At 50.1% G+C, this 17,502-nt stretch overlaps 1 protein-coding gene across 1 annotated transcript in view; it reads left to right on the plus strand.

Moving 5' to 3' along the window:
- The window catches only part of PTPRS (protein tyrosine phosphatase receptor type S), a 251,796-nt gene extending 235,097 nt beyond the window's left edge, over positions 1-16,699 (plus strand). Inside the window, exons 33-37 of the mRNA XM_054979906.1 lie at positions 1,615-1,741; positions 2,514-2,639; positions 7,648-7,802; positions 12,055-12,190; positions 13,572-16,699. Of these exons, the coding sequence (XP_054835881.1) occupies positions 1,615-1,741; positions 2,514-2,639; positions 7,648-7,802; positions 12,055-12,190; positions 13,572-13,640 (613 nt within the window). The 3' untranslated portion in view covers positions 13,641-16,699. The remainder of the gene's footprint in view (positions 1-1,614; positions 1,742-2,513; positions 2,640-7,647; positions 7,803-12,054; positions 12,191-13,571) is intronic.
- The last annotated feature ends 803 nt before the right edge of the window (positions 16,700-17,502 follow it).

Below are 17,502 nucleotides of genomic sequence, written 5' to 3' on the forward strand. Positions count from 1 at the left end.
CCGCCCCCTGATCTCCAGACAGAGGGGAGTTCAGATTGCCCTCAGTGAAAATGGTCACATGGCCGGTGGCCCCACCCCCTGATCTCCAGACAGAGGGGAGTTTAGATCGCCCTCAGTGAAAATGGTCATATGGCCGGTGGCCCCGCCCCCTGATCTCCAGACAGAGGGGAGTTCAGATCGCCCTCAGTGAAAATGGTCACATGGCGTGTGGCCCCGCCCCCTGATCTCCAGACAGAGGGGAGTTCAGATCTCCCTCAGTGAAAATGGTCACATGGCCGGTGGCCCCGTCCCCTGATCTCCAGACAGAGGGGAGTTTAGATCGCCCTCAGTGAAAATGGTCACATGGCCGGTGGCCCCGCCCCCTGATCTCCAGACAGAGGGGAGTTTAGATCGCCCTCAGTGAAAATGGTCACATGGCCGGTGGCCCCGCCCCCTGATCTCCAGACAGAGGGGAGTTTAGATCTCCCTCAGTGAAAATGGTCACATGGCCGGTGGCCCCGCCCCCTGATCTCCAGACAGAGGGGAGTTTAGATCGCCCTCAGTGAAAATGGTCACATGGCGGGTGACCCCGCCCCCTGATCTCCAGGCAGAGGAGAGTTCAGATCGCCCTCAGTGAAAATGGTCACATGGCGGGTGGCCCCGCCCCCTGATCTCCAGGCAGAGGGGAGTTCAGATCGCCCTCAGTGAAAATGGTCACATGGCGGGTGGCCCCGCCCCCTGATCTCCAGACAGAGGGGAGTTCAGATCGCCCTCAGTGAAAATGGTCACATGGCTGGTGGCCCCGCCCCCTGATCTCCAGACAGAGGGGAGTTTAGATCGCCCTCAGTGAAAATGGTCACATGGCCGGTGGCCCCGCCCCCTGATCTCCAGACAGAGGGGAGTTCAGATCGCCCTCCAATCTCAACTCCCCTCTGTCTGGAGATAGGGGGCGGGGCCACCGGCCATGTGACCATTTTCAAGAGGTTCCGGAACTCCGTTCCCCTGCGTTCCAGCTGAAAAAGAGCCCTGCTCTTGTCAGTCCTGTTTCTGCATCCAGTGACTGTTTTAAAAATGCAAGTCATAAGCTCTTACTTGCAGGGAGAGGCCCTTGGCCTCCCATCTAACAGCAGTCTCTCGCCAGCACAGGAAAGTTTTCTAGAAGAAACCACGACTCCCTGAACTGAGATCCTCTGGTGGGTCACCTCCCACGACTGTGCTTGCACCAAGCCATTCTGGGCAGAAAAAGTGCCCTCAGGCAGGGTCCCATCACCTGGCAAGAGATGGGCATGGAGGCAGAGGCCTGTCTTTACGTGCTGTCAACTTTTTCGCAGGAGGACAACAGGGACTCTGTTTGGAACCCGTAGGCTGGGGCTGGGGTGAGGGGTTCTTGGCCCCTTCTCTGAACGGCTTTGCTGCCCTCTAAACACAGCCCTCCTCACTTGCCTGGCCTTTCTGCATTGCTTTCGTGGCCTCCCTTGTTGCAATCCCCCCTCATATGGGTCCTTTTTTTTTGGAGGTGGGAATTATCCTCTTAGTGTGGCAGTCTTCTTTTCTGCAATGGTGCATTGCCCTCCCACCCACCCCACCCCACCCCCTCCCCAGTTTGGTGACTATGCATATCTTTTTTTCTCCCAGGCAACAGAAAGCATACATTGCCACCCAAGGGCCATTGGCAGAAACCACAGAGGACTTCTGGCGCATGCTTTGGGAGAACAATTCTACCATCGTGGTGATGCTGACCAAACTTCGAGAGATGGGTCGGGTAAGTGAGGGGGAGGGGCAGATCAGAAGCTGTCAACTTGTCCCCTTCCGTTCATTCTGCCCTGCGTGAAAATCTGTAGCTTTTCGTGTTCTCTCTGTGCAGCAGGAGTAAGCTGTCTGCAACCACTCTTAAATATGTATTAAGATAGGGTGGGGTTTCCCCCTCATTGGCAGTCCTCAAGGACTGGCTGGACAAATATTTGTTGAGGATGTTTTAGGCTGTTCCTTCGTTGGGCAAGGGTTGGACTAGATGGTCTGTAAGACCCTCCCAACTCTACGATTCTGTGACTATAGAAACATGTGCAACATTGAGGGGATATGAGATTGCCAAAGGATCTTCCATGTGAAAACTGGCAAACAGGTGGAGTTATGCAGCATCATGTGCTTTCAACATGTGTACTTAAATGCCCTTATAAAGACAGAAGAAGAGAGGTGAGTCATTGGTCCAAATTGCCACGTTTGCTGGATGACAGTCGCTCGCATCTCCCATAGCCTACCATCCAGGGTTGTTGTGAGGAGAATAATGTTTGCCTCTTGAGCTCACTGGAGGCAAGGCAGGGTGAAAACATACTAGGAAAATAAAGAGAGGTGGAAGAGCTGGTGGTGTTTATTTGAGCTCTGTGAAATTTCCAACGTGAGTGCGAGTCAACAGCCGTGGCTGAGGTCAGTGCAAATAACCAACCATTTCTCACGGGCTGAGACGACTTCCTATTAAGACTGGTTAATAGTACTTGTGGCAAAGTGCAAATTCTAATCCCTTTTCCTCCCAACAGGAAAAGTGCCATCAGTACTGGCCAGCAGAGCGGTCTGCAAGGTACCAATATTTTGTGGTGGACCCCATGGCCGAATACAACATGCCCCAGTACATCCTCCGGGAGTTCAAGGTCACCGACGCCAGGGTGAGTCGGGGGAGGGTCCTTGCCCACTTTCTGGTGCCAGCTGGCAGTTTGGTGCAGTGGTTAAGAGTGCGGGACTCTAATCTGGAGAGCCAGGTTTGATTCCCCACTCCTCCTCCACTTGAAGCCAGCCGAGTGACCTTGGGGCAGTCACAGCTCTCTCAGAGCTCTCTCAGCCCCACCCACCTCACTGGGTGTTTTGTTGTGGGGATAATAATGCCCACTCTGAGTGGGCATTAAGTTGTCCTGAAGCGCAGTATATAAATCGAATGTTGTTGTTGTTGTTATTATTGATGTTTTTGAAAAGCAGCATCTTCCTAGTCTAAACAATGAACAGCAGAGCGAATGAGGGACATCTTTGATGCCTCTGGCCCCCAGCCTCAGCCAGCAGCCCTGCTTTCCAAGGGCCAAAGCAGAGAGGGACTCTGAAAAGAGCCCCACTGGATCAGACCAAAGACGGCCCCTTCTAGTCCAACCGCCTGTTTCCAGCAGCGGGGAGTCCCATGACCCTCCCCTCCCGTGTGTTCTCAGCATCAGGCATTCAGAGCTGGGCTGACCTGCGTTTGATGGCTCCGTGCTGCTATTGGCAACTAGCATGTGCAGAGATTTCTCTCTTGCCTTGACTCATCTCCTTCCCTTTCTCCCCCGAATGTCTAGGCGGGAGCTCATAGTGCATCCCTTGGCCATGCTTTGCAGCCCAAATAATAAATAGGGCATCACTGGGCAGCACCTCAGTGGACAGCCTGGCCCCTCCCCTAATGCTCCAGCTGCAGGGGGAGGGCAAACTGCCCTCAAGTTGCAGCCAACTTATGGTAACCCTTCAAGGGGTTTTCAAGGCAAGAGACAAAGAGAGGTGGTTTGCCTTTGCCTCCTTGGTGGTCTCCCATCCGAGTGCTAACCAGCTCCAACCCTATGAGCTTGGGTAGGCTGGTCAGCCAGGTTAACTGGGTGGGCCCATCTTTTTTTTTTCCAGTTTTAAAAATGCTCCATAAATGTTCATTTGTGGTGGCAGCATAGTAAAGAGTCCGGTAGCACATTTAAGACCAACCTACTTTATTGTAGCAGAAGTTTCGAGAACCACAGTGTCACAGTGGCCCCTGCCATACTTGGGGGGGGTTGGGGGTTCACTGTCGGGCTGCAGGCCGGATCTCCTGTGCCCTGCTTTAAGAGTGCTGTTGAGTGCTACATGTCCGAGAAGCTGTGAGAAGGAATGTTATCAGCAGGAATGTTATCAACGTTACCAGGGAGACGCAAGCAGTTACCAGGGAGACGCAGCCAGTGAACAAGACCGGGAGGCCTAGTCAAAACAGCAACTTTGTTTACTTTCACTTTACCTTCTTCAGCTAATTAGATGGGAAATTAGAACTTAGCTTAGAGCATAACGAAGTGGGGAGTAGAATGGTTCGGGCTTGAAGAGTTTAATGCTTAGCAGGGGGAGGGAACGGATATTCCTGTCAATGAAATATCTACTGAGCTGAGCACTTAGGTTATCAATAAATCTTTAACTCATGTATCCTTGGATTTGTGCAGTGAAGTTACTTGAGATCTAAGCTGGCAGTCTCTAATAGATTGACAGGAATCATTCTTCACCCCCAAGAGCTGGACCTGAGTAACCGTTGACTCCCATCACTTGGGCCATGGCTGCAGGTGTAGAGGGTGCCAGTACTACAGTGCTAACCGGGGAAAACCTTGAAGACCCTGCTGACAGGCATGGGCCCAACACGAACATGTTGGTTGGAGGAACTGTGGAAGTCCCCGCAGACGTGCACGGGCCCAATGCGAATGCATTGGTTGCAGGAGGAGCACTGCTCCAATTCATTCTCCCAAGAATTGATCTTAGACACCCGGGATTGTTGGAAGACCCCCCAAGGGACATCAACCCCTCCAGTGGCGTTGGCTGGGGGTGGAGAATGGAACAACGAGACCATCGACGGGGTCGACTGTTTGAACCTCCTTTAGATCGGGGAGAAGGTATCCTTGAGAGAGAGGAAGACCTGGACCAGTAACCAGTGGTGGTGAACTTGTTTTCGAAACAAGCCCACTTTGTACCATGCTCTAAGCTGCCTACAGCAAAAAAGCTAGCTGCCTTGTTTATGCAAAATGTGGTGTGCCTGCACTCGTTCCCAGACAAAGTAATTTCAGGTAGAGGAAGTCAGTTCATTGCCAAATTTTGGAGGGAGCTTCTAAAAGTAACTGGGATTGAGCGAGGACTTAGCTCCTCCCACCACCCAGAGATGGATGGACAATCAGAACAAACTAATCTGATCTTGGAACAATTCTTGAGGTGCTACATCAGCAGGATGGTTGGGTAGACTACCTGCCATATGCAGAGGATTGCTACAGCCATAGTATTCAAAGCTCAGCCGGCACATCCCCCTTTCAAGTGACCCAGGGCTTCGAAGGCAAACCGATGCCTATGCTAGAAAGCGAATCCCCGGGAGGGGACGGAGATTGGAGAGGGCGGAGAAGATTTGCTGTTGGCACCCCGCCTTCACCAGCTCCACCTGCAATAGAAATTGTTGCTTGTTGATTGGACATTTTTGTGACTGACTGATTTACTTTAGTGACTTTATCATACTTACCTTGGAATGATTTCCTATTTTGTTGCACCTCTGTGTAGGTAGGTAGGTAGGTAGGTAGGTAGGTAGGTAGGTAGGTAGATTGATTGATTGATTGATTGATTGATTGATTGATTGATTGATTGATTGATTGATTGATTGAACCTTTGTGAATTATTACATCAAGATTACATTTGTTGCTTTGAAACGATTGATTGCTGCTATTACTTTGTAGTTTACCCTACTCGTGTGTTTTTCACCCTCCATTGTTTACCATTTGTATTCGAGTGGGTGCCTCTTATACGACTATCTGATAGACTGGTGGAAGCATTCCACAAGAAATATCCAGACGAGCTGGGAGGAGGTTGACTTTTGGGGAGGCAGGATGTCAGGGTGGCCCCTACCATACTTTGGGGGGGGGGGGTTGGGGGTTCACTGTCAGGCTGCAGGCGTGATCTCTTGTGCCCTGCTTTAAGGGGGCTGTTGAGTGCTACATGCCAGAGAAGCTGTGAGAAGGAATGTTATCAACGCTATCAGGGAGACGCAGCCAGTTGGCCAAAGAAGACCGGGAGGCCTAGACAAAACAACAACTTTGTTTACTTTCACTTTACCTTCTTCATATGGGAAATTAGAACTTACCTTAGAGCATAACTAAGGGGAGGAGGGGGGTAGAATGGGTTGGGCTTGAAGAGTTTAATGCTTAGCAGTCTCTGACACACAGCTGTTTGTCAGATGCATCTGATGAAGAGAGCTGTGGTTCTCAAAAGCTTATGCTACAATAAAATTGCTTCTGACGAAGAGAGCTGTGATTCTCGAAAGCTTATGCTACAATAAAGTTGGTTAGTCTTAAACGCACTACTGGACCCTTTACTATTTTGCAACTACAGACTAACCCAGCTAACTCCTCTGGATCTATGGCCATTTGTGATGTTGTTTTTTTTTAATCTAAGAGCACCAACTGCTCCAGGCATTGGGAGACGTCACGTGTGCCATCCAGTCAGTGCTATGCCCAATAAATCTGCTTCATATTTGCAGAATGGGGTGTGTGGGAGGGTGAGCTGGAGCCTAGAGAGGACTGTGTTTTTGGGCTGAAGGTAAGGAGGGAGTTCTCAGGGCAACCCCACTGGGCTCAAAACGCAGCGTTTGTCTTTGTGCACTTCCCCGATGAGTTCTGTTGCATCACAACCTCACTAGTCTCTCCACTTTATTGCAGAGATAGTCAAAACCACCTTCTTCCCAACAGCAATGCAGCCCTCCTGCTACACCCCTCCCCCCCCCCCCCACACACACACACCTCCCACCCTCAGCTGTCTTTTCTTCCTCCCACTGGCTTGTTGCAATTTTTCTCCTCCCCGATGGCAGCACCAAGCAAAACTGCTGTCTCTCCGGTGCCCGAGCGCTGGTGATGAGAATGAAGCCGCCGCTGCATTTCTCCTCTCGCTGCCGCTTGCCTCCTGCTGTGTAATTTCTTTGAACTCATTTCAAAAGATTATTACGTTATCTGGAGCCAAAATACAATATCTGTTTTGGATGTGCACATATGCGCACAGGGAAGCACACAACCCGCTTTAGTGTCTTTCCATAAAGTCACACACACACACACACACACACACACACACCCATATGAGCTGTTTCCCTACAGAGGGGCTTTTGTGGCCCTTTTGTGGTGGCTGTTCTATTACGACCAACCTACAAAGGAACCCATTAAGGGTCGCGGGTTCTAGGCAGTTCTGCAGGAAGCAACCGGTGGTGATGCAGCTTTGGGAGTGATCCACACAGCCTTACGGCCAGCCAGAGATTCCTTGCCGCAAGAGGGAGAGATGGCCGTGGGCTCTGAAAGGGGGTTAGGCACAATCATGGCGGAGAGAGATGTGTCCCCAGCCGTTACGACAGACTGAGAGCAACAGCCTCATCATCAGCTGCACAGTGGGCTGTCTTTGCACCAGAATTCCACACCAAGGGAAGGAAGAGCGCTCTGCACTTGCTCAGAGGCACTGTCTTCATTCATCTTTCACAGACAGGGCCACCTGGACTGCAAAAGGAAATGCCACCTTTTGGGGAGAGGGGGTAAAAAAGCGGTCAGATCTGCTTGATCTTCCATGTGGATAGTCTCAGGTGGGTACTCGTGTTGGTCTGCAGTAGAAGAGCAAGATTCGAGTCCAGCCGCACGTTAATGACCAACATTTCCAGGGCGTGAGTTTTCAGAAGTCAAGCTCCTCTCATCAGATCAGAAGATGCATGTCTGACCAAGGGAGCTTGACTCTTAAAAAGTTTACGCCCTGGAAATGTTGGTCTTTTAAGGGCCGGCTGGATTCGAATCTAGCTCCGTTTAATCTTGTTTTCCAGGAATCACAGCAGTAGGTGTGGTTTTTGTTTTCTGCTGCGTTTATTTCTCAGCTGCTCTCTCCAGCACGGCCTTGGCAGAGCCTCACTATTTCCCCACTGTCTTGCAGGATGGGCAGTCACGGACCGTCCGCCAGTTCCAGTTCACTGACTGGCCAGAGCAAGGCGTGCCAAAATCTGGGGAAGGCTTTATTGACTTCATCGGGCAGGTACACAAAACCAAGGAGCAGTTTGGACAAGACGGCCCGATTTCTGTCCACTGCAGGTAAGTCAGGAAAAGAGCAAGAAGGCGGGGAAGAAAACCGAGTGGTGCTCAGAGCCTTCTCTCCTCGGGCTGCCAGTGCCCCTCCCGCTCATTCACACCTCGGCATGAAACGGATCCACGCAGCTGCTCAGCCAGCCCATAATGCTAAGCCAAAGACTGCCGTGCTGGAAGCCCGTTGCTGCCTTCTGATTGGCTGGACTTGGAAGGGTTTCTTCGCTTCCCAAATCCCTGGCAGGATTCTTTCATTAGCACAAGACTGAAGCCGAGAGCATTGGCTGCCAGATTATGGAAGGATTTGTGGTGGTGGTGGTGGTGGTTCCTTAAAGCCGCCGCCTACTTTCAGTAAAATAATTTCTCCTGCCAGCCAAACTGCGAGAGCTCCCAGTCCACGCAGAGCATTAACCCCTGGCTGGATTAGTGCCCACTTGGGCTCTTCAGCTTGCTAGCTTGCTTCCCCCTCTACAAATTATATCTCTAGAGAATTTCTAGCTCATCTTCAAATCTGTCAAAAAACCCTTCCAATCAGTTTTTCTTACTTCTTTGTAAGGTTGTTAATTGAGAGCCCATGTGGAGTACAGAGAGCTCAGTGGTAGAGCTTTGCCTCTGGAAGGTGCTGGGTCCAGCCCCTCGTGTCCCCAGTGAGAGGATTTCTAGCAGCAAAATGTGCGAAGGCCCTTTCTGGACATTGGTCCAAGGAGAGCTGCTTCCTGCCCAAGTAGATAATACTAAGCTGGGTGGACCAATATCGGACTTGATTATCAGATCATGGTTAGTGTGTGTGAGGAAGAGTGTTGGAGATAATAATAACTAAAAATAAGTGCACTTATATACCACTTTTCTGGACAGATTAGTGCCTCACTCAGACAAACTCAGTGTCGTTATTATCTCCACAGTGCAGCTGGGGCTGAGAGGAGTGGCTGACCCAAGGCTACCTGCTGAGCTCATGGTAGTAGTGGGATTCGAACCAGCAGTGCGCTGATTCACAACCCAGCCGCTTAACCACTGTGCTACAGCAGTTCTCTCTCCAGCCTTGAAATTCACAGGCTGATGATGATCCCTCTCTCACAGCCTGCTCTACCTTACAGGATTGTTGTGAGAATAAAAGGGGGGAGAGAAGAACTCCTCTCTGCTGCCCTGGGCTCTTTGAAGGGAAGATGGAATTTAAAATTTAATTCATTGATACTTCCTTAACTAAAAAAAATCTGACTAGATAACCAACATTTCAATATTTGCATGTTGCGAAACCTCACAGAAGGTTTTGGGAGTCAACTTCGTGGAACTTAACAGTTATTCTCTGTGAGTGATCCATGAAGGCAGCTGCTCTTGCTGCCGGCAATCTAAACATTTTTTTAAGCAAGGCATGGTGGGAAACAGTGATTACTTGTCCGGGAAATAAACACGTGTTCCTTTCAAAGAAGTGCAAGAAATGTACATTTTTAAAGGGAACGTTTTGCATGGAGAAGACTCCAGGAACGCTCTGGGGGTCTCTGACTAAAAGATCTTGAGCAGCAGGTCCCTTGAAGGCCTGTTCTCTGCTCATAACTCTGGAGGGCTCGTCAGAGCAGGTGATCCGAAGCAAAAGAAACCAACATTTGAACTGGGCAGAAGGCAGCTGGTTTGTGTTTTACACAAAAGTCATCTGCACATGTACAGATTTGTACGTCTGTGCCTACCTTCCGGCAACCAACAGGTTGAAACGAAATCAAAAGATCTCACCTAGAGTACTGTGTTCAGTTTTGGGCACCACAATTTAAGAAGGATATAGACAAGCTGGAACATGTCCAGAGGAGGGCAACGAAGATGGTGAGGGGTCTGGAGACCAAGGTTGGTCTAGGAGGAAAGGTTGGAGGAGCTCGGAATGTTTAGCCTGGAGAGGAGACGACTGAGAGGTTTTATGATAACCTTCTTCAAGTAATTGAAGGGGTATCATATTGAGAATGGTGCAGAAAGTTTGACCAGAACAAGTGGGTTGAAATTAAATCAAAAGAGCTTTCGGCTAAACATTAGGAAGAACTTCCTGACGGTCAGAGCGGTCCCCCAGTGGAACAGGCTTCCTCGGGAGGTGGTGGGTTCTCCTTCTTGGGAGGTTTTTAAGCAGTGACTAGACGGCCATCTGACAGCAATGCTGAGTCTGTGAACCTGGGCAGATCATGAGAGGGAGGGCAGGAAGCATTTTATCAGTGTTTGGTTCCCGTGGCCCTTCTTACACACCCAGGGTCATGCCGATCGACACTTTGGGGTTAGGAGGCAATTTTCCCCAGGCTAGTTTGGCCAGGGATCCTGGGGGGGGGGGAGTTGTGAATTTCCTATTGGGCAGCAGGTTGGACTAGATGACCCTGGATACCCATTCCAATTCTATGAGTCTAAATTGGGGGTGGGGGGTGGGCTGCAAAATAAGTACCTGATCCCTCCTCAGCTGTTGAGTTATGGGAGGCTTGTTGCTCTGTTCTGGGCAGGCTGGACATCCCTTTTCAAAAAACCACCTTGCAATGTTTCCCCCCCCCCCCCCACACACACACACACACACACCCGATCAGGGTTCAGAGAGGCATGACAGAGGCCCGTCTTCCTTCCCAGCAGCAAAACCCTTTCAAGAGCTCCAAATCCTCCGCTTATTTTTACTGCTTCTGAGTGTGCCAGGGTGGGGAAGGGGAAGGGGTGTTAATCTGAGATTAAAGCTTTAGTTGATTAATCGCACCACTGGAGAGATTAAAGCTCCCATCCAGAGCTGGCTTGTTTTGCTCATTTTCAAACGGGCCCAGTAGGGCCAAGGTGCCGTGCAGAATATATTGTCTGCTGGAGCACCTGTTTTCCTGTGAGCACAGCAAGACAGCCTGACCAAGTGGCCGGGAAAACTGGGGAATAGATCAGCTCCTCACATTCAGCTGCTTAGGGGGGACTTGGCTGCCTGCTCAGAGGAAGGAGGAAATGCCCCAGTTCATCAGCCTCTGCCTCTCCCTTCCTCCAGGGGCCTCAAGGCAGCATACAGGATCTCCTCAGGACAAACAAAAGGAAGTAATTCTTCACTCCCAGAGTGATCAAGTTGGAGAATTCACTGCCACAGAATGTGATGATGGCCTTAAGTTAGTTGGCTTGAAAAGGAGATCAGAGAAATCCATGGAGGAAAATTCTGTCAGTGGCTGTTAGCCACAATGACTACACGAAACCGTCATGTTCAGAAGCAGTATACCTCTGAATATCAGAGCTGTGGGGGCTTTGATCTTTGTGCCCTGCTGCTAGGCCTTCTGGGGACATCTGGTTGGCCACTTGATGAAGCAGAATGCTGGGCCATTGATCTGAGCCAGCACAGCTGTTAGGTTTCTTCTCCCCATCTCTCCTTTATCCTCTCAACAGCCTTGCAAGGTAGGTAAGCTGAGATAACACCACTGGCCCAAGGTCACCCGGGTGAGTTTCCTGGTGGATGAGTGGGGATTTGATTCAGCTCCCTTGCTTGCAGCTGCCACACTGGATCATGAACACAGGAAGATGCCATGGACTAAATCAGACCCTGAGTCCATCAAGGGCTATATGGTCTCCTGACAGCAGATCTCCAAGATCTCAGGCAGAGAAAGGGCTTCCACATCGCTAACTGCTAGAGCCTTTTAAGCGGGGATGCAGGAGATTGTACCAGGGGCTAGGGAAACTTCGGGTTTCTGATTTGGGTTTTAACCCGAATCAGGCCCAATTTGTAAAGATTCGGGATTTCCAAATCAGCTTCAGCATTGCTGAGCCGATTCGGGAATCTCGAAGCCAAGCTTTACAAAGCGATTCGTATCGCTCTGAGAAGCTTCAGGCAAAACGGCAGCAGCCGCTCCCACAACGCTTTTCTAGCTGCTTACATTGAAGCCAGTGGCCGGGCATTTGATGCCAAGCAGAGGCCGTGCAGCTGAGCCACATCCCCTAAAGCAAATGGTAGTTTTCCTCCAACCAGATGACTTAACTTCGTCGTCCACCTGACGAGATGCCTTCTCTGCCTCCGCAAGAACAAAGGATGTGCACAGCACACACAGCTCATAGCCAATGATCTTTTCGTTAGAAACAACAACGTTTATTTCTGTACAATATGGGAAAAGCTCAAAACTGAACAGAGTAGAAACCTCTGAAAGGCCTCTTCCCTCCTCTTCTTTTCAAGGGAAAGGGAGCTGCCGTCCAGTTCCCTCTCTGGGAACTGGTCTACAGACTTGGCAGCTCCTCCTTGCCTCTTATTGCTGCTGTCCAGTGATGCGCTTTCTGTCTTCCTTCCCTTCTGCAGTGCTGGAGTGGGGAGGACCGGAGTCTTCATCACGCTGAGCATCGTACTGGAGAGGATGCGCTACGAGGGAGTGGTGGATATCTTCCAGACAGTGAAGATGCTGCGGACACAAAGGCCTGCCATGGTGCAGACAGAGGTCAGGGGAGGGGATCACGTGGGCACATCCCCACACCCACTGCACACACACTGCATCACTGGGGCGCCATGGCATTCACGGAGGCAATCGCCTCAGGCTGGCGGTGATGCAGTGCAGAAGCTGCATGTGTGGCGGTCCATTGCTCCCTGCACATCTTCCTCTGGATGCGCTAGAAGATGACTGCATTGGTAGGTGATACCTTGGGCTGCCAATGGACCACCACAGATTTGGCATCACATTGCACAAAACACGACTCCTCAGCCAACTGTTCGTGCATTCTGCTGTCCCCCATTGAGCACCAAGTCGCTGCATGTTCGGGCATGTTCGTGTGAACCAGGCCTGAGCATCTTTCAAGAGCCACTGGCCGTTGAGAGGACCATTCAGCCAGCAGAAGACTGCTTAGCGATGGCCCCCCACACACACTTCACAGCCATTTCGGCACTGGAAAAGGCATGATGTCCTCTCAGCATTTTTAGATGACTTCAAAATGGCTCTGAGTCAAAGGCCCTTGGAAAGAGGAGCCCAGCTGCTCGAGCTATGTACACCCCCTCCCCTCCCGTTTTGTCTCTGGTCTACAGATCTGGCAGATTTTTGTATCACTTCCAAAGCCTGCAGACTGTGTTGGGCCAGAAGGCGGAGCAAGGAATGGGTGCCAGAAGGGAAGCAGTTTCCATCCACTTTCAGATCAGGAGTCCCTCTGGCCTTATCCTGTTTCTGTGGTGAAGGGGAGTTTTGAACAGTGATTTCCTGGCTCACAGCTTAGACTGGACCACATGTTGGAGATGGGTGGTTTCGAAAAGAAATCTATCCTCCCTCCCCCAGTTATTACCCACACAGCAAAATATAGGCACTCTATATTCTCATTTGTCTTTAAATACTCAAAAAGGACACTGTTACACTGGAAAAGGAGGGTGACCTGGGGAGGGGGACTCAATAGTGGTTTATAAAGTTAGGCATGTGGTGAAGAAGAAGGAGAGAAAAGTTTTTTCTCCTTGGGGTGCATCGCACCAGGGGCGTTTGCTGCCAGGACAGAGAAAAAGACGCCTTTCTTCCCACAAACAGTGATTGGCTCAGGGCCTGCGTCTCTGCAGGGCGCGGCAATGATTACTACTCGGCTCTTAAAGGGATTGGACAAATTCATGGAGCTCCAGGTCCAGAGGCCAAAACCCACTGAATGCCTTTGCTGGGGGGTGGGGGGCGGGGGGCGGGCACGCCAGACGGCCGCTATGGGAGGCAGGAGGCAGGACTCGGTGGGCTGTGGAATCTGAACCAGCATAGGGCTGGCCTCGTGTGCGCCCGCGGACCCCTCGTAATACAGCAGCCTGTGCGTTGCCACGCCTGCCTCTCTTCTCCCCTCCTCTCCCAATTTTCCCTTCTGCAGGATGAATATCAGTTCTGTTACCAAGCGGCGCTGGAGTACCTCGGCAGTTTTGATCACTATGCAACATAAAAAACAAGCAGAAAAAGCCATCCATCTTGCGGACTCTTTACCACTTCAAGTCCCGGAAGGCCCCTTCCCAGCTGGAGAGGGGAGCGTGACCTTTTTAAAAACCACAAAATGAATTAGAAGAACATTTCCTTTTTTTTCTCCCTCCATTTTGGACACTCCAGTGGGGAAAAGAGGAGCAAACCAGGAAGTAGCTGAGGGGGGAAACCCCTCACTCCCCCTAGGGCTCCGGGACCCCCGTGCGTTTGTTTTGGGTTTTTGTTTCGTTTTTTTTAAGAGCCTGGACCTCAAGACCGAGGGGGGCGGCTCGGGAAGAAGGTTCCTTTTTAAGTGGCAAACTTGTTCTTACCTCATTTGGTGTTCACGGTGTGGAAGCAACAGCAGAGTGTGGGCAGTGCGGAACTGATCCAAACACTGAACAGAACTTTTTTAAAGAGAAAAACAAGGAAGTACCCTTGAGCCCCCCTGCCCCCCCAGACACAGACACCCCCCCCCCCTTGGAGAACAGCAGCCGGGTTTGGAAGAAGAGCCAAGAGAGGCTGGAGAAACAGCCCAGAGGAGGGGAACCGACTGTGGCAATGAGGATATTGTTGTAGGCTTCAGTTTACATACTAATTTAGCTGAAAATCTTTACAGGAAGTCACTTGCAGGTTTGCCAGAGGTCTGGGGCGGAGGACAGGGATGTGGGGGATGGGGGACAATACGCCTAGAAACATAGGAATGACTTTTATGCCAAACAAATGCATCCTACAAAAGCTCTCCCAGTGAAATCTCTGTGCTTCAACAGGACTGGGGGGGGGGATGGGGCGGGGGGGTTGCCACTATGTGAAAGAGGGGGGGGGTGCCTCCCTCCCCCTCCTCCACTGTTTTCATAGCTCATCCTTTCAATACTTGGAACATTCCTCATGTATTCAGATTCCTCCGTTTTCTATTTCAACAAGCAAAACCACCATGCAATAAAGAGCCTCTAGGGACCCAAAATGCAGGCTTTCTGAAATGGGGGGGATCTTCTTTTTTCCATGCATCTTTCCCTCACCCACCCACCCCCAAAATAACTTTTTGTTCATTCTCAATTACTGCCCCTTTTCCAATATGAAACACTCCCGCACTCACATTTCTGGTTCCGTTTGCACATCCAAATTAACTTTTCCTTTTGCAGCCGGATCCTTTGTTGGGTGTGCCCCTCCCCCTCCCCCAAAGCCAAAGAGGGAAATGGCAGGTTTTAGTGAGAGCCCCCTGTGAAGAGAGGGGCAGGTAGCAAGGGGAGGCCGTCTGCACTGCAAGCAGGATTAGACCAAGGCAGAGGAAGGGGGGAGGAAATCGCCTGCAAGTGGCTTTCTTTAAAGCTGTCGATGTAACTTAGCAAGTGACATTAATTTTTTTTTTGCTTTTTTTAAATAGTGTATTTTTTCCTTTTTAAAAAAATATGTAAAAAATTTACAAAAGATATCAATCAATGAATTTACAAAAAAATACTTATTTGTTCATATTCTGTTCAAAGACAAGTCTATTTTTTCACTGTAGAAATGTTACGTGTAATGGCTGTGGTACATGAGAGACGCATCATGCGGAAAAATACTACTTTACATATTACTTTTTTTTTTACCATTTAAAAGAAGTTTAATCTGCTCATGTATGATCAACAAAAACTTGCTGCTTTTATATTTCTTTTCTCCCTTTCAAAAAGGCATATCAGGTCTTGGGAAGGGTGTTAGAGTTTAGAGGAGTTCATTCAGGAAGGGCCCCTTCTCCTCCGGCCGCCATATCTGTATGCCTGTTCTTCGAGGGACCAATGGCAAACTGGGAGATTACATTTAGACACCCACATCTTATGGAAACTATTGGAATTTGGGAGCTGGGCCAGAACACAGGGAACCGGAGGGGCAGGGGGACCCCAGGGGGAAACACACGAGGGATATGGGACTGGCCTAGAAGGTGCTTCCCCATCAAAGCCTGAGCCCACGCAGCTCGGGTCACAATGCTCTGAATGAGCCCTGTGGGATGGTACAGTCCCCCCTTCAAGAAGTACCCTGTGCACATCGGGCCCTCGTCTGCCGCTGGAGGGACGGGCTTGACTTGGTGGGCCAGGGCTTGTGCGGGCTTGCACGCGAGCGTTAGGATCAAACGACACATTATGTTTCCTGGCCTTTTCATGTGGCAGCAGGGGATTTTCTCTCTCTTCCAAATGTAATTTTTTTGAGGGGAGCCAAGTGAAAACAGCAGGGGAGCTGGGAGTGGCAGTAAGAGCTCTGTGACCCTTTCCTTGCTGCTAAAAGCCACCTCAAGCCGTTTGTACCTTCACAGGGGCGGGGGGGGGGAGAATAAGGGTACTTGGAAGGGTACCCAGTGGGAGGGTGACAGGTAGAAAAAGTCCCCCCTCCCCCTTTCAGAGGCAGGCCCAACATAACAGAGTTTGATCCTCCAGTTTTGATGTACACAACAGATGTTCAAATCCCCACTCAGCCTTAAGATTACTGGGTGGCCTCTGGCCAGTCACTATCTCTCAGTCTACCCTACCTCGCAGGGATGTTGTGAGGATAAAATGTGCAACCCTCCCCACAAGCTCTTCTAAGGAAAATAAGGCAAGGGGGCCAGAGTGCTGACTTTATTTGGAACACATTTCATCATCTACAGCGTATTCTCTGGATTTCAACTGACCCCATCACTGGCGATATAAATGGTACTGAAACAGCCTGAAAGAAGGGCCATTGATTTATACCCCTCCTCACTTTTGTTACTTTCCAGAGGGGATTTGCACAACTGGTGGTGGGGGTGTGGAGCAACCCCCCCCCCCACCTCAGTGATTACTCGAAATACAGCAACAGCTTCTTTACGTATGTCATAAAGAAAGGCCAGCATTTGGAAGGAGGCAGGGGGTTGCAACCCCTTTTTCTTTTCCCTTTTTAATTTTTCTTTTCTCCCTCCTTTGTATGGAAGCAAGGCCCCTGTTGCTATCACACTGTTATTTCAAAACAAAACCGTTTAAAGTGGTCACTCAGACCATGGTGTATGTAGATATATATATTGACTTTGTATTAAAGGAAGATTGTCTGAAAAAAATACTTGGCTGAAGCGACGGTGTCTGTGTGCATACACACATGCTTGAGGGCAGGGGAGGGAGGTGCAAGCCGGGAGGGGACATCCGTTGTCCAAGGCCTCGAAATCCAAATGGAACACAACCTCACTGTTTTCATTAAAACAGGTTTCAGTGTTGTTTCAAAAACCCACGCAGCCTGTTTGACCAGAGGTAACACGGATACACACCACAAGAAGCAGCCACTTTTTGATGGAAAACGCCCCAGGTGGATCGGGGCCTTGGGATGTTAGGTCTGTCACCTCTGTTACTCAATGAGGAGGTCTCCTTGTGAGTTGGGGAGAATTAGCGGCAAGGAGAGGCAGTGAGATGCAGTAACTTTGGGATCTCCACCTGTATATATGAGGATTGTCCCAGCTAGAAAACCCTTTTAATGACCAGACAGATGTTTCAATCAAAAAGGGTTTTTAAAATTGAAAATAATAAAGATCTAACAGCATGCAAAGACACACACAACACACAGTTGGGGCTAACTAGAAAGCAGTGGTGAAAATTGGATAGAGTTTGAGGGATCAGGTGATAGTTACCATCCAGAAGAGGGTGTCTGGGAGCGAGAGCATTGAGTGACCAGTGCATCAAGGTGGAAGATTGCATCTCCTGCCCCAAAACAATGACTTAATGGTTGTTCCTGAGGTGAGACAAAGGACTGGGAAGCTGTCTCCGGGGCAGGACAATGAACTGGCAAGATTTGATAAAGTCTTCCTTGGAGGAACTGAAGTTATCAACAATGAGTGATAACTCGTGACGTATGGGTGGGCAAGGCTATCAGAG

Source organism: Eublepharis macularius, chromosome 5, assembly GCF_028583425.1.
Source record: "Eublepharis macularius isolate TG4126 chromosome 5, MPM_Emac_v1.0, whole genome shotgun sequence".
In the NCBI taxonomy this organism is placed as follows: Eukaryota; Metazoa; Chordata; class Lepidosauria; order Squamata; family Eublepharidae; genus Eublepharis; species Eublepharis macularius.